At 40.3% G+C, this 17359-nt stretch overlaps 1 protein-coding gene across 3 annotated transcripts; it reads right to left on the bottom strand.

The window, feature by feature from the left end:
• Positions 1-1783: 1783 nt before the first annotated feature.
• On the bottom strand, positions 1784-16049 carry LOC112291014 (transcription initiation factor TFIID subunit 1). Of its 3 annotated transcripts, none has more exons than XM_024537934.3 (23): positions 15492-16049; positions 14998-15179; positions 14523-14585; positions 14191-14248; positions 13479-13748; positions 12662-12807; positions 12363-12537; positions 11083-11879; positions 10542-10858; positions 9775-9980; positions 9348-9585; positions 8864-9203; positions 8412-8624; positions 8107-8196; positions 7658-7864; positions 7166-7372; positions 6576-7047; positions 6317-6415; positions 5812-5933; positions 5423-5569; positions 4830-4904; positions 2845-4197; positions 1784-2569 (listed from the first exon to the last, which is right to left on the bottom strand). In XM_024537934.3, the coding sequence occupies exons 2-23, from the start codon at positions 15157-15159 to the stop codon at positions 2156-2158; spliced, it is 6171 nt and encodes a 2056-aa protein (XP_024393702.1). In that variant the 5' UTR covers positions 15160-15179; positions 15492-16049; the 3' UTR covers positions 1784-2155. The 3 variants fall into 3 exon arrangements, with proteins under 3 accessions (XP_024393702.1, XP_024393703.1, XP_024393705.1); XM_024537935.3 differs by having other exon boundaries at positions 5812-5927; XM_024537937.3 differs by lacking the exons at positions 12662-12807; positions 13479-13748; positions 14191-14248; ... (1 more) ...; positions 14998-15179; positions 15492-16049 and having other exon boundaries at positions 11083-11937; positions 12363-12502.
• Between the last annotated feature and the right edge of the window lie 1310 nt (positions 16050-17359).

Here is a 17359-nt window from a genome sequence, read left to right as displayed (position 1 = left end):
TGGAACCTTCTAAAAAAGGAATTTAAGGTTATCTAGGTGATGTCCATCACCTAGGAATATTCTAGAAAGTCCAAGGTGGTACGACAAGGCATAAATAGGACTAGCTAAGGTATTTTGGGGCATCTGGTAAAGTATGGCTTTGGATCCTTTCTCTTAGTAAAGTTTGGTTCTGCATCTTTCTGTTCAGATCTGTTCTGTTGTGATTCTATTTGCTTAGTTTTGTCTTTCATGTCCTATTTTGTTTGGTTTTGTTCAATTATGGTTTGGTCAGTTTTGTCCAATTTTGTCATGAGGCCTTATGTTATTGCGGATTGGAAGGATCTTGGGTTTTGAGATAGTCTAGTCTTATTTCATATAGATATTGTCTTTTGGATATACGACTAGAAATCATTGTATATATAAAGAAAGTTTTCAATGGGCAACAACTTTGGAATAATTATGATCTTTTATAATTTGAAGATAATAAAAGTGCATTAAAAGCTCCTTTTGATTGTCAAGAAGGATTTATAGAAATATTCTTTAGAATATGTTTTCAAATATCAAAAGATTTGGCAAAAAAGATTCATATGTATCTTCTATTTGTGTGAAAAGTGCAATGATTTTAGCTTGAGAAATAATAAGATAGAGTAGCAAGCATGTAGAGCATTAACTTCAAGAGGCAAGGAAGTAGAGAACTATCCAAGCACATTGACAAGCTTTGATACAAAAAGACCAATTTTTTTGTGATGGTTAGGAGCAAGATGATCCAAGTAGTTGTCACCTCTTCTTTACATTGCTTCACAATATACATCAGTTTCTTTACAATAGAAAGATAGATGGTAGAATGAATTGAATAATCTTCAAGAAAACCAATTGTAATGGATAATGAAAGAAAAGAATGTACAAGGATTGTGTTCGAGGAGCTTGCCACTTCATTGGAGATATGGTGCAAATTGGTGAAACAATGTACAATCCATTGTGTAGACCTGGAATATAGGTTATATAATTCCAACTCATTTAAATCTATAGTAGATTTAAAAAGAAGTCTAAATATGATAATTTTACAACCAAAAAATAAACATATACTTATAGAAGCTACCTATTACATTTTCATATTGTAATTAATTTCAAATACAAAACTATTTATTTATTTTTATTTTCACAAAGTAAAAAGGGATATTTTACAATTTTGAAAGTCTTATATCTCTTAAAGCATCAAAAATAGTAGGTAGGTCAACTTCAAATTTTATAAAGACAAAAAAAAAAAATCAAAAAATCAAAAAATCAAAGTTTATTTGTCTAAAAATTGAAAAACTTGTGGACCATTCTAATTACACCATTAGATTTGTAGACTCCAAAAATAGAGGAATAGGTCAAATAAAAAACTTACTAAATCTTATCTATTTGCAAAATCAATTCAAAAATTAAAATAGTCAAACTCTCAATATCTACAATTCTATATGTTTTTAGTGCAAATTAAACACATCTTCATAATTAGCAACCTCCAAATACACATATTGGTCTCTTTACGAAGAGGAAGTGTTTCATTTATAAGAAAACAAGAACAAAAACACTGGTAGGAGGAGCATATTTAGCCTGTCTTGAGGAACTAATCCATGAAGGAAATATGAATTGGTTATGTTCTGCAAGTGGTTATTGTGAAGTGGCCGCTAAGCTACCTTAAAACTCGGCAGCAAGAATCTCGTTGCACATGCGTCTTGAAGCAAGTGGGTTGCCTTAAAAAGCCATTGGGCAAGGAACAGAAAAGAGAGGAAAGGAGAGGAACCTGAGACATGCAAGAGAATTGGAACTAATTGTGAAGTTTATTCAAATAATGACAGTACAAGAGGGAGCATGTCCATACGCTTTCAGACGCAACGGCACATGCAATTTTTTCTTAAAAAAAGGAGTCATGGAGCTATTTTTGCAATATTGCAGAGCTTCCACAAGGCTGTGTTGCTACCTTCAAAACCTACATAATGTCACAATATGCACAGAAGAAGGAAATATCCCCTCTCAAGCTTTGAACAGAGTTCCGTATCTTCAAATTACAGCCCGCAACTTGAGAGCCAATTAGCCTCACAATCTTGACGATAAATCGACCTTCCTGTAGCGAGCCTCCCCCTTAACGATATGCAATGGCTCCAAAATGCCGCCATCAAAACCTTCAAGGATACTAAAACGTGCGGATACTTCGACGACGGTCAAGCCTCGGAGAGTTTCCACTTGACCCGTTATCCAAGGGTTCAATGCCTGCTTCCGCTTCGTCAAGATCTTCATACCTTGCATCCAGCTCCACATCGCAGAGCGCAAGCAGTCTGTCGGCCAGAGGAGGGATACCTGGATTCCTACCATCGTTGTAAAGATGGGCATTTTCAGCAATTTGCTGAACATCCTTCCGAAAATCTTCACGGCTTTTATACTTGAGCTTCCGAACCCTTTCACGGATTGTTGACAGGTCCATTGGGCGCTTTACAAAATGGAGGTAATCAGGAGCCTCTTTCTTGGGCACTGGCTTTAGAAACAAATAGGAACAATCCGCATTCTTCAAGTTCTCCACAACCGTTTCTAAAATGTTGCAGAGCTCGACCTATAAGCACTCCACCACAAAAACATGAGAACAATGGTAAGATTCCAATATTTCAATGAAAAAACAAAACAAAACAAAACAAACAAAAGATGTGTTGAAGCAGCATAGGTCCAACGCATGCATCCGAAAGCAACCATCTCACTGAGGAATAATAAACTACATTTTGCGGAAAAATGTCAAGACAACGTCCGTATGCATTTACACCAATACAAACAGGTTAATGCTTTAAAAACTGAGCAAATTGTGAAGATATGTAGGTGAATGATAAAACTAACCTCGCCTCCTTTCTTACGCAATCGCTTGGGAGCATTACCATGGTCTGGAATGTGATGGTATGGAGGTGGGGGTGCTTCATGCCGCCTCTTGAGCCCTTTAGAACGATGATCTGTCACTGGAAGACCAGGTGAAGGTACAGATATATTCCTTGTGCGCTCCTTCATATGCTTAGACTTCAGACTCTTCTCCCTGATCTTCACTTTATCACGCTGCTGCTGCAGTCGCTCTTCTTCTTTAATCTGCCTCTCTCTTTCTTCCTGTGCTTTCTGAGCTTGTAGCTCAACAGCTTCACGAGACTTAGCTTCCCGCTCTCGTTGTCGTCTTTCTTTTTCTTTCATATGCAGTCTGTGACGCTCTCGATCAATTTTTTCTTTTTCTCTCCGCTGCCTCTCTTCTCGCTCTGCTCTTTCCCTCTGTTCTTTTCGCTCGAGCTCTTCTTGTTCTCTTTTTAACTCCTCTTGCAATGCACGTTGATATTCCTCAGCTTCCTGTCTTTCCCTATCTCTCTCCATACGTTCCACCTGCTCCCGCTCTCTTTCTCTTCTTCTCATCAACTCAGCATCGTCCTTGGCGCGTACGATCTTCTTCTTCAATGGTTTGAACACCAGCTTATTCTCAACCTTATTACCTCGACTACTTTCAGCTCCATTAGTACGAGGCATAGTTGTTCGTCTTTTAAAATCCCTCTCCACTTTTTCCTCCCTTTCCCGCTCCCTCTCTTCTCTCTCTCTCTCCTCCCTCTCCGTTTCCTCATCCAAGGCTTTCTGATACTCTTCTCGTTCTTTCTTTTCCCTCTCATATTCTTCACGCTCCTTCTTCTCCTTTTCCCGTGTCCTCTCCCTTTCCTTCCTTGTCTCTGAGTCAAGGTCCGGCTTCAATCGCTTCAAACCCTGCCCTTTCTGCTTCTGGCTAGACAGCTTAAGCTTGATAACAGGAGGCCGTGCAGGTTGGCTGGACCCAGCGTCTCCTCCATCGTTAACATCGACTCCAGCCGATTTCTCAACTTTCTCCCGAGCAGGTTTCGATACAGAATGTGCAGGAGAATCATCAAGAATTTGATTGGCTCCTGAAATAAGCTTAATCTTCATCTTCAGGGAAGGGGTCTTAATTAAAGGTACAGGGGCAGGAATCTCTTTCTTTGGTAATGGAGTTCTGACCACAGGAGCCTGTGCCGATTTTGGAGATTCCAATTCGTCCACTTTCTTAGTAGGAATAGACTTTCTCTTGAAGGTGATCTTCGTTCCTTGACGTTCTAACGTGCCGTCGGCAGCTGCCCCTGAGTCTTGCCAAGCCACAGGCTCACCTTCTTCATTGTACAAAGGACATTTCTTGTTTGTGCGCATGTGACCAAGCTGCAACAATGAATTATGAAAGTAAGAGGTACACACAGAATCTTGTAGTCATAGCTAAGCGCTGATTGTTCAAATAATTATGTGTAGACATTATTTACACCTAGAAATCCTGCATATACAGGAAATATACCAGATTCAAGTACAAGTTAATTATATGCATAACTTCTGAATATGTAAAATATATGGCCGATTCAAAATAGAATTAGAGTATGTTCATTATATAAGTTTGATAGTTGGTGAATAAAGTCGAGATTAACCTGGGGGGCTAGCAAAAAAGGGAGGAGACACCCGGTCCCGACAAAAAAGGGAGGAGACAGACGGTTCTACACACATTAACTATAAGAACAGACTTAAACCATGCTGTGCTAGCAGTTTCTTGCCGAATCATATCACCAAAGCTCATCGTAAATTGTTTATAATATCATTGTCGATGCTCGTTTTCAACACGAGGAAATCTAGACGTAACTAAATTGACTGAAACATGAATTTATCCCATAACAAAATAACCATTCAATCAAACTAGACAGAAATTGCTATAATGAATTCCTTGTAACTTGGAAGTTTTAAACCCTTAAAATGAAGCATCATTTGGCATCAAGATACCAAACAGTCAATAAAGTTCAGTGTCCTACCTGACCACAGGCCCCACAAACCAGCGATAAAGCATCTCGCCCAAGTTTCCCATTTACCTTGACCTTAGCTGGCATCTGTCACACCAAAACCAGGATGCTAAGAAGCATTCTTTTCAACTGCTCACTCGGCCATAAGAACAGCAAAAGGTGTTACCAACCACCTAACAATAAAGCTCGGATAATGTGTGGTAATCTAAACATGAGGACCTGGAAGAGAGGAATATGATGACATCTCTCCTACTGGCTGACATGATACAAGGACAGCAGAGATTTGAGCCAATCCAATACATAATAAAATACGCTAGTAATCATTAATACACAAACCAATAAAATAAATAAATAAATAAACAAGCAAGGAAATTTAGAAATGTGGAACCTCGCACCCTTCGAGGAATGCCAATGAGATTTGCGAAGTTAACTTGATCTCCATGGAGCTAGTAGCGACTTGTTAATGTGAAGATCAGTCACAAAGCTCAATACACGCTCGAAAATTACCCATTCCTGATGCCGCAAACGCCTCCAACTTTTCGTAATCTAAAAAAATAGTGCTGGTATCGAACAAATTGACAGCAAGTGCAGATTGAGCATATTACCTCTTTTACAGGACCTCCGCTCCTCTTTATCTTTTTGTTAACCAAAGGCGGCTTTCCTGTGCCCTTACTTGCAGCACCATCTTTCTCAGTACCTCCTGCTTGGTTTGCCGCCTTGTTCGCATTCTTTTTCGCTAAGTAAATTGCTACCTTCAGTTACAGTACACATCACAGAAATTTAATTAAGTGTGCAAGAAAAAACATGCAAGCAAGTCCAAGATTTTATGTTTCTAAGGAAATAATTTGTTCAAGAATCAAAATATGCAAAAAAATATGGTAAGGAACAAAACCGAAAAAAACAAAAGAACGTAAGAAAGCAAGAAAGAAAGAAGAGCACAAGGTCTACAACAGGCTAAAGGCATACAATCACTAGTAAGGAAAGGTGTATCTACCTCTTTAGGGTCAGTGATGATAACTTCTTTCGAGGTATAAGTTCCATCTGGCTTCTTGGTACGAATAATACGTTTGATGATTTTCTTCTTCTTCTTGCCAGCTTGTCCTTCACCACCTACACCTATGAAATGTCATTTTACAAGTCTCACACTTAGATTGGAGGAAATAGTACATGCAACAATTACATTTAAATTACACTTAACACGTAACTGACGTCAGCCTCTCCGTTATCTCTGTCATCAAAGGTAGTACTGCTCCCGTAAAAAGATTAGAACATCAAAATAAATACCAAGGTGGGAAATAACCACTCTTTCAATGAAGCTCAGGTAATTCCAAATCATAAGGCAAGTTATTCATATCATATTCAAGAGATAAGCCAACCTGTTGCTTGACGCAAAATCTAAACATTACGAAATAGAAAATTAATTACACCTAAAGGAATCTTCTAAAGGAGACTTAAAACCCTAGGTGTACACTAAGATGTGCCTGCAGAGCGAATCTCACCTAAATCAGGAGGCGTTTCCACACTTTCCAGCTCCTTCTTTTTATCTTTGTTCACAAGAATATTTTTCTTCTTCTTTTGTTCCTCCTCGGCTTCGTCGTCTAAAAAACATTTTAGACGGTCACTAATTAAGGCCTTCACATAATCAAGATTCAACGCTTCCAAATAATTTTACATATTATATTCCACTGAGCCCTGACACAAATCGTCTCCTCCACCCTGCGCAAAAAATTTGAAGTTCTCAAAATGCATAATGAATACCTGCACGGAGCATTCTCCGGAGTTCGGCTGCTTCAGCCTCTTCATCTTCAATATCTTCTTCTTGTTGAGCTATCTGTTTGCGAAGCCGAGCCCCGAGACCTCCCATACCTTCTCGCTTTCCTTTCTTACCTCCAACTTCGTCTCCCTCCTCGGCCTCTAAAAGATTCTCTAAATCACCAGCAAAAGAATCGAGGTCTCCACCAGCTTCTCCATCACTTTCTGAATCATCACCGTCTGCAATCGAAAGACTTTGTGCTTGTCTATCCCAGATATCTTGACATTTCTCTCGAGTTTGTTGCTGAAGCTGAAGAAATGACATCCGCTGTCCTCGAGCAAATTTATTCAAAGTGGCCGCGCCAAGCTTCACACCTGTAGCAGCTTGTTCACTTGAAAGTTTTCGAACCATTGCAATTCGATGCCACCGAGTTAACTTGTCTATGACCTCTTCTGGGACCTTGAACTTTAAGAGTACCTGTGAAAGGCGATTTATAAATTTAGTAATTAATGAAAAGAAGCACCGTTAACAGCGGAAAACAAAGGAAACTTCAAGTTTCAGATGCAAGAAGCTCGAGTTTAAGTAAAGTCAGAACCTCTCGTGCAGCTTCCATACTAAGACGGCGAAGATCAGCGTCAGTGCCAGTAACAGCTCCCCCACCCCTTGCAGCTGCTGCTTTCTTCTCAACCAAAGCACCAGCGTTAGGAGGTTTGGTTGCCACACGTAGGTAGCTGAAGCCCAGTCCCCGGCCAGATGGATCACCAGCTCCCACAATCTCTAGACGCTCTAAGCTTCCCCTTCCCTGAAAGAGATGAACAGCACATCGATATCATTAACCAGCATATCGTGTTGACCAAAGAACTTGAAACTTCTCAGAACAGAAAAACACTCAAAACATAAACAGCCTAAGAACATATATGCTGAGATAGATAATGAATGATAGTACTGAAACAAATTCCAATTTGAAAGTTAGAAAATGGCTTAGCAGTTTAAATCATGATCTAAAAGCATCATGACACTAGATACCTTCAGCTATATAGAAAGCCATAAATACGTCGAAAATAATTAACATGACTGAACAAATCACCTGCATTGTAGCGGCAACAAAATTAGAACTCAAATTCCAGGGAGTGATTTGCAGTTCCCTCTCAATGTGTGAAGCAGCTGCTAGAGTTATAGCCTCATCTGGAAGCTGGTTCATGGCAGCAGATAACCCCGACGGTTGTGTTAATTTATGTACACCCATACGCTTCAGGTGATGAAGCCCAGCTTGCATGCTTTCGTATGTACACACCTGTAACAGAAGCACTCAATCACAAAGAGAAAACAGAACATAGAAAATCTTAACGACAGCCTGGAAGCTGCATGTAATTCTAGGGGATACGTATCCTTTGAAGGCCATAACATATACAAACTGTAATTCAAAACATATAAAGCATCAATCACGAATTGTAACATCCCCACACCAGAGCTCCCAACCAGCGAAACAGAAGTTCCTACATTACAGTCCATTCTCAGTCAAAACAGAAACCCTACATTCTCAGGTGTCACCAAACGTCTCATTTCTTCCTCAGAAGGAATCCTAAAATTTCGTCGCATTATCCAGCACATCTCCCCTCCAATTTTCTGATTAATTGTCACCAACAACAACGTGAACATCATGAATGTCAGCAAGGAACTATTTGGGAAAGAGCTGGGTTGCAGAAGCTAAGCAGATAACTCCCTGAAGATACACATCAGGTGTCGGAAGATAGCCGGCATCCCAATCTAGTGTTGAACGCGCTAACAATCATTAATCAACACTAATTGCCCCAAGACAATTAAAAAAGAGAGCTACCAACCTGAAGATCAGCACAATGCTTCAGCCGTTTCCTGATAAAGCCTTCAGTAAGCGAAGGGAATTGCGACGTTACATCATCGGCCCGTACGTGAGGTGTAATAACACCGGGCTTCTCCTTCTCACGGAATTCACGGTACAAATATACTAATAATCGGTTCCCTACGTAATTCTGCACTAACTTGGAAGTTGGAGTCAACACCTCCATGTGAGGCTCCTGGCACAAACAATAAATTATAAATGTCAGAGAAAAAAGGAACCATAATCACGTGGGTTAACTATTGGGAAGGTACTAATCAGCCCTAGCAGGAATCTTGTCGAACATTGAAATCCTTCGCATTATTTCCACCATTACTTAGTCACAGTGTACTCACGACGGTCTGAATTACGAATCCAAAGATGTTTGGCAAGTATGCAAGAAAACTAGAAAAATTAAGGTGGGAATGTGGAAGATACCTGCTGGCCAACAACATGGACGCTGTCAATCCGTCTAAGAGACAGTTTCCCCTTCGGGGAACGAACGAGCAGGAAATCAGTCGTAGCAACTTTATGGGGGAAAACAGGTGCCCTATACATGTTTGTCTCCAGGCTAGACTGTGTTTCACCAGGCCGAATGTCACCAAGAAACGGGGAATCTTCAGTTGGCTCTAGGGGTAGAGTAATGCCAACCCAAGGGCCCCGTTCAGCACGAAGGGTAGCGGCGGTAGCATCAGTCGGAGTTCGCTTTCGGTAATAAGTATAAAGCCGACTTCCCATCCCTACATTTCCAAGAACCAGGGGCCTTTCTTCACAATACCTACATTAGAGCAACAATTGAACCCACGGACAATTCAGACATCTACAACTTAATCCCACAAGACGACAAATAGTAAGTATGTGCCAAAATGTCACAAAGAATCACACACGTCGCTTTTGACAGAAAAAGGAGAAATTAACGTACTCCATTAGGGCAACATGACCATCCTTTACAGAAAGCTCGGACTTTTTCTTGAAGGCTCCTGGTGGTCGTAAGGGCTTGTTCTCACCCGGCAGGCGCTGCGCTTTCGGCCAAGGATAAATCTTGGTCCGTACTAAATGCAATACCGAATTTGGTGGTACTTGCTGTTGAGCAAAGGTGTAGCCATCTACCAACTCCTTCCCCGAATAAAAGATCTTCGTCTTTTCGGAAGGTTTCAGGTCTGTCAGAAATTAAATGAGATTAATGAGCTAACAATCAAAACTTATGAGAGTTGAACTTATACTAGTACAAAATCAGAAAAATAGGATAAAATTTTGTGCATATATGTGAATATATGTGAATATATATATATATATATATATATATATATATATATATATATATATTAATGAAATTTAACGGTATTCACCTCCCAGTTTCTTGGCAGCTTTTGCCTTGAGCACATCCAAGGTCTCCGAGGCATCAACAGTAAGCTTGCTTCCTTTACCACCTAGTGTTTTCACAATGACTTTCATAGGACCCTTCGCTGCAAGTTTTCCCTGTTCCTTGGCGGCAACCTCATTGTGATGAGGATACCATACTGCCTTCGGGCGATGAAAATTTGCCAGGTCCTTACTGCCAGGTGATAACACAGTAACAGTTAAAAACTCAGTCTACGACTCTCTATTTCAGTTTATCGAATAAGTGAAGTGAAGCGATGCATGGTAAAACGAAACACGTATTACTCTGCTTAATTTAAGCTTGCCAGTAAACTTAAATCAACAATAATTTAAACTGCCACGCATCTAAAGCCCTTCTATTAAAAGGTACCTCCTAGAATCTTTACAATCAACAACACGAAGCAGACACTAAAGCTGCAATTAATATATAATCCACAATCAAATAAATCAAAAATATTTTTGATTTATTTGCTGCAATTTTTAAAAACCTTCGGCTTCAACGAAAAAGCCAAAATTTTCATTTCCATGTCACATGTGGACATTGTAAGTACAGCGAATAAAACCACCATGGTCAGAAAAAAATAGGATGACTGAATTCACAGTTGGCCACCTACAAGTCAACAGAATTACTCTATCAAATGAAACCCAATCTTGACTATAAAGTAGAAAGAAGCACCAAAAATACATATGAGTTCACCAAGGTAAAACGTAGCTAAGAATAAGAAAAAGGACCCACTTGGATAACTTAGGCTTCATGCTTTGAAGCTTAATAGCTGGAAGTGAATGCATCACTTTGACTCCATGAATAGCCCGCTTCTTGGCATTTGATTTCTGCTGTTGATGAGTCTTCTTATTTGTGTAATATTTATCACAACTAATGTTGAACCTGGTCAGAGGCAAAGAAGCATTGGCCGTTCCTTCTGCACCATCAGAAGCCCCCTCTTTTCCTCGAGGAGTAAGCAAAACTGCAGCGGCATGAAGGCATATGGATTTGCCATCTTTAGACTCCGTTGTCTCAAAAACCATTTGTGGATCCATCAAATCAAAGATAACCTGCACCAAGAAAGAATTCACGGTTCACGTTATACCACATAAGAACCTACTATCAGATATACTTAGGAAATGTGTGCCACATTGCTGACAGCACAGTGTATTAACTAAGATAAGAGCACTAGAAACAGCTTATAGATGCCTCCGATCATCTAGCCAAATGACGATTAACCCAAAGCACACAACACTCCGAAATCAACAAGCACGATGTTATTGACAGAAGGCACCTTTGACCTTGGAAGACCAGGCTCTAGATCTCCCCAACAAATGTTACCGAGCCAATCTCCACGTGAAAGCTCCTGATTCTTCTCCTTCACTTCAAGAGTCAGGTTGCTGATATGCTTCAACAATTCAGCCCTTTCTTCGTCCTCGGGCTCTTTACGAAGGGACAAAGTCTCAAGTCTAAGCATTTGTGGATGTCTAGAGGTTTTCGCAGGGATAGTTAGTCCATCATCTTCTACATTGCTACTTATTTGACATAATGGCTCCACAATATAAGGCCTTTGACAGTCAGAGCAATCACTCAACTCTTCATGGCATTGTTTTGTTGCAGGAGGCTGGTGATCGGTCTCAGACACGCGACTCTCCTCACTCTCTGAATCAACCTCCACCAAGTGACAACGAGGACGTCTGGTAGCATCCAAGCTATCCCAAATGATATTATCTTCCCATTCTTCTAGATAAATAAGGTCAAAATTTGCATCAGGAATAAGTCTCCTGGATTCTGCGATATCGTCCTCGTACAAGTCGGCGTCTACTTTCATGGGTTCTGCGGGGGTAAACACGAACTTTTTCTGCTTAGTCCGATTTCGCCGGTTGTGTGAAAGGACGAACGCTGTCTGATAGCTATCTTCCTCTGGTCCACTTCCAACGTCAGAATCCTCTAAACTGCTCGCACTTTCGAAGTCCCCTTCCGCACTTGACGATTCAGCAGCAAGTAAAATTTGTTGCGAACACCTCTTCAGTACTGCCTCTTCATCATCTTCCATAGCTTCCAAATCCTCCTCAGGTCGTTCTCGTTTCTCTGTCCAATGGAGTCACAGGATCAGCTTCTCCATCCACTCAGATCGAGGCAAATTATCCTGTAAGTAACTTCAGAGTGTAAGGTAAGGCCAAAGTGGCCTAAATTCTCTATGCACATGTAGCACCTTATCTTCCATTGGTTAGAGATAAGAACTTTGCACTTGTATGACCAAATACGTTAGCTCCCGCTTCTACAGGGAATCTCCCAATAAATATCCTACGAAAACCGATACTGCAACCGAGATGATCACATGTAGCGTAATAAGCCTAACACAACACAGGTAGCTTTGAAGATGCGTACTTCTAGGTAATAATGTTCCTGAATTACATTTGCAAATGACAATCTACACAAAAAAAAAAAAAAAAAAAAAAAAAAAAAAAAAAAAAAACATTGTAGAAATATGGTCAAATTATATTACATATTAAAAGTGGATTATTTTGTGGTCATAATATAGACCTGAATACTAGGAACTACGAAACTGACCTCTATTATGACCTCGTCTTTGCCGGCCTTTACGATGACCAATGACCCAATAAGGTTCTCGCACGCCAAAAAGCTCCGAGAACCTAAGCACAGTTTTTCCATCCTCTTGACAAAGGACAGGAAGAGAAATTTTCGCAGCCTCCTCTTCTTGGTCCTTTGAAGACGAGGTCGTTTCCTGCAAAAAATTTAATAAGGACGACAACCAGCGTAGAAGAAATAACTACTACGTCTATCAACACACAACACTAGAGAATAGCATCAAAATTAAAACCAACCATATTACTAATTTAAGACGTTACCTGTGATCCTAGAATATGGTCCCAGTCTTCTTTTTCATCTTCATCGTCAGAAACTATGGTGTCCACTGCACTGGTTCGACACTGTTCTTGTGCCATAGGAACTTCATCTTCCTCCTCCTGAGTCAGAGGTACCTCATCTTCCGTTTCTAAATCACCACAAATTGAAAAGAGTCAGAATGCAAACAAACGGAGACAAACTGAGCAACATATATTCAAATCTTCAGCCTTGGAAAAATATTCACCAGAACAGCGTAAGATATCAAAAGGCCATGATCAGTGAGATGGAACTCTCCTAAAAGTTGAGCAGAGGAACACCCGATACACGGCTTTCAGGCGGCAGAAACGAGTAACACATTCACTTCTCAAGCAGCGAAGTGGTATACATTGACAGTCTTAGGAACAGAAAATTAATTTCAAACAAAGACTCTTATGCAGGCCGTGAGACCCAAAAATATAAAATCTAAGAAAGGCCACGACTTTTTGCAGCATCACTCTCTCTACTGCATTGCCTTACCTTCTAAGTGTACTGAAACGCGAAAGGGACAACACAGTTTCCATGTAAAAGAAATGGTCCAACAATATACCTTCTCTTGAAGAAAGATCAGGAAGAGAAGGGAGGGAGTAAAGAAACGCATAAAGAAAGGAAAACAACAGAAACATTCGATATGTGAGAAGGTATTAACAGCTGCATGAATAGCCGCTTCAAGGTCGTCCCTATTTCTGCATAATCGTACGTACACATTACCGCCCCACACCTAGGATATGCTGACTAGTGAGCCCATATAAAAGTGCGTCTGAAGCGAGTTTCGTGTCATGCCTGAGGTATTCTTGACAGGTGACTCCAACTTAGCCCCAGCAAGCTGATCGGATTCAAAATCCTCGTCTTCTCCCTTCTCTTCCAAAGGTTGTTCAGATTCAGATTCCTCGTCCTCGTCATAATTATCTTCTTCGGCCAGCTTAGTGGGTCCAGCCAATGCAGCTTCAGCATAAAATCGTATATCCTGCGGAGCAAGTTGAACTTCGGGACCCTCGTACTGTTCCTGTATGTCTTCATAGTCCACTGCATCGTCTGCTTTCTGATCATAATCTGCAAAAGTAAATTTACGAATCAGCGGCATAATCCAAATATTCGAGAAGTAGGCGCTAAGGAACTACAGACCAGAAGAAAAATCGGATCTGCATCAAAACGACATCTCAAACTTCATGGACAAAGATGACGACCATTCCATCGGAAGATTCTAATAGTAGACTTATAAATGCAAATCTGAAATCTATTGAAGTTTGGAGTCCTTTGGAAGTGTAAAGTTTTAAAAAAAATAAAAATCGACCAATTGAAGTGTGGTGCGTCATGTAGGATTTGATAAGGATATCAACTTTGGAGACTTGAGCATGGAATAAAGTCCATCAACCGAAATTTTACAGTACAAAAGTTGATGTGTTCAAGAATGCACTTCCAACACAAACTATTCATGAACGAAGTGCAAATATCACAAGTAAAACTCCACTAATTGCAGTTCATCTGACGATACCTTCAAGTTCTTCACCCTCACTGACATCTGTCAGTTCTTTCCTCTTAGCATACAGTTGCTGCACAACCATCAAAATAAAAATGAATATCGATCGAAGAGGGATACAATACTGTGTGCTTCAATTGCAAGAATCCGCCAGCGTACGGAGTAAATAGGCATTTAGCCATACGAAGATTAAATACAATTATGAGTTAGTAGGAGTAAACTTCACTTAAAGGTGGTCAAATTAGAAAACACTTGTATAGAAAGATCACGTGAGACATGATTTCAGATAGCTACAACAGTCAGTAGATCATTTTCTTGAACAGAAATATACACCTCAAAACACTTACTTCGATATCAACCAATGATGGTCCCAACTGGTGTGCCAGTGCTGACAAATGTTCCTTTGCGTCCTGTCAAATTCCAGACAATAGTGATCAGAACCACCAATAACACAAAATCGATGTCAGGAAACGGAAGAACTTCTGTGACAATAAGTGGCCACTTTTTTCAGCTCAAAAACCTTCCGAGACCTTCCATAGTTGAAAATTGAACACCTGAACTGTATATGAAGGCTGTAGAGCAGTAAGCGGCTCTCGTACCCACTATTCTGGTATATAGTCATCATCAAGGGAATCATGTTTACAACATACTTGTCACTAAGAGCATCCTCCCCGGAAAAACATGATGTCCAACTAAGTCACAGGATACTCCGTACTAAATACTACAACTGTTACATCTTAAGGCATTTTAAAAACGCTGTAATAGCAGAATATGCGAAGAACAGAAACAGTGCCAGGGCATAACTTCAAATTTGGTAGCAACCTGATCGAGATACTCTTCGTCAAGGCCACCTGAGTCGTCCACATTGCCAAACATAAACCCCAGCATCTGTTGGCCCCTTCCCTCTCCCTCTCCGTCTCCATCTTCCTCCTCTTCCTCCTCATCGTAGCCCTTTCCACTGACTTCTTTATATATATCCCCCATAAGGCTCCCAAATTCAAGCCCTACAGTATCAATGGCAGTCATACAATGAGGTAAGGCTTCGTATCGAGCTCGAGTATCACTACACTCATGCACGATCGGTAACTCGATAATGCCTCACCAAATCCAAGGCAGAATCCAACGCGATGCGAATTAAAAATATGTTTATGCTTCCTCGTCTGCAAATTCGTTTATGTCAAGTCACGTAACCCAACTCCGATTATTGTTCAATGAATCTAGGTCTATGTTCCGAAGTGAGACATTCGGTGAAGAAGACACCAAGGAAATCAACCAGTATCGACGTCAAGATCGATTTAAGATGCCCGTTGCATTACCCGTTCAATTTAGACACGTTCTTCGAAACAGCCAGTTCCAATTTCTGCCGAGCCCTTCTCTCCACCACCTCATCACCATCAATGACCTCATGACGCCGACATCGAACACCTACAAAACGCTCTCCATCCACTAATTCCTAAGTCTGATCAAAACCTAACCCTAACTTCCTTCAAAACCACAAAATCCATAACCAAACCAAACTACTCGACCGTAAATTGCGCTATCAGCACCAAATGAAGTCTAAAACCTAACCAAAGGTTAACCAAACCTCAGCGAAACCCCCCGCCCCCTCGACGACGCTCCAATTTCCATGACATTTCTGCAAATCAACCCACCGCAAACTCGCCGACAATTTACGGCAACACTCGTATCAGCGATGGCGGGACTGGGAATCAAACTTGTTGTGTTGGACCCAGTTTCTGTAAAACCCCAAAAAAGCAATATCACCGTAGTTGCACTTGGAAGCTCCCTACGACACGGACTGTCGAAAACTACAACAAAACAACCATTAGAGGGTGGAGGGAAGATCCAGCTGCAAACCGAACCTCGAGCCCCGAGGGACTACTCGGATCTATTTATACCCGGGAATAGGGTAGGTGTTGCCTGCCTTGATACCCACGACATGCCTGTCAGTCAGGATGGATGAATCCTCCATCCATCTATCCCCTGGTAACTCAACTCCTCCTCCTCCGACTGCCGGTTCTCAGAACGTGTCTAAATTGAACGCGACGATCCTCTACTCGCTCCCTCTCTCGCTCTCTCGGGAAGGCGGCGGAGGTGCGTCTCTATAATTCCCAAGACAACAAAGGGATGCCTGTCCGGAGAGGCAATTTTGTGTGTGTTGGAGGGAGGAGATCCCACTGCACCAGAGTAAGTCAGTCAGCCCCCTTCCCTTCCCCCTTGCCCACTCTTCTCCCTTTTCTCCACCCCCTCTCCTCATTGTCATCCCTGATTTCGTGAGTTGTGTCACCTTGAGCTTTACAAAAAAATTAATAAATAAATAAAATCTAGGTTCCAGAGATTGCCTTTGAAATCGTTGAATGTGACAATTGACATGCATTCTGATGCCAGACCTGCATAGAACGAATTTTCAGTAAGTTAATGGAAATGTGACACAACATGCAGGTATCCACATGTATCTACAAATAGTTGTAATTTGATTCAATTAAGTGGGAGCCTGTACATGAGGATAAATAAGTACACTCATATCCATAATAAGTGTGTATCATACTATTTGTGAAGTGCATTGGGGATATGAATGCCCAATTTATAGTGTATTACAATAATTGAAAATATATACTAATAATATATTATTTTAAAGAGTGTGTTACATACTATTCAAATTCACACTTAGATATTGTATAGATCTTGCTATGAGAGTAGAAATTATAGGAGAGTGGTGTTGTATTCTTAACTAAAACTTATGAAAAGTCTCCTATGAAAAGTATTTGGGCAATAATGGCTTTTGTAAATTAGATTCTTATTTCATAGCAAATAGAATGAGCTTAATATAGCATTCGGTACTAAAAGCAAGAAAGAGAGAAAAAAATATTGTTATATAAATAAAAAAATTTATATACAACAAATCAAGTGTCAAAATCAATCATGAAGTATGCAATCTAAACCAAATATTAATCTACAAGCAAGACATTCTTAAGTGTCTTCTTTTCTCATTTTTCCTTTCTCCCATTTGATTATGAGCTCTTCTACTTAGTAAGGACAACAACACACATATAAATTGGACATGAATGCCATAATGTTATTGTTATAAAACTGTACACAACAAAGCCAATGTTGTAGCAACTAAATCACCAAAACATGTAGCAAACATATTAAAAAGACTTCTTACAACAATGAGAAATTTAAT

Source organism: Physcomitrium patens, chromosome 14 (assembly GCF_059467195.1).
Source record: "Physcomitrium patens ecotype Gransden chromosome 14, ASM5946719v1, whole genome shotgun sequence".
Classification (NCBI taxonomy): Eukaryota; Viridiplantae; Streptophyta; class Bryopsida; order Funariales; family Funariaceae; genus Physcomitrium; species Physcomitrium patens.
Note: the sequence above shows the minus strand (reverse complement) of the source record. Positions and strands in the feature narration are given on the sequence as shown.

What these genes read in the sequence shown, in the direction of transcription:
- LOC112291014 (XM_024537934.3), bottom strand. Translation starts at nt 15,159, where the DNA reads ATGGGGGATATATATAAAGAAGTCAGTGGAAAGGGCTACGATGAGGAG. An exon ending in CATCATTGGTTGATATCGAA is followed by an intron (nt 14,249 to 14,522) that starts GTAAGTGTTTTG and finishes ATGGTTGTGCAG; the next exon opens with CAACTGTATGCTAAGAGGAA. An exon ending in TGCGTAAGAAAGGAGGCGAG is followed by an intron (nt 2,570 to 2,844) that starts GTTAGTTTTATC and finishes GAGTGCTTATAG; the next exon opens with GTCGAGCTCTGCAACATTTT.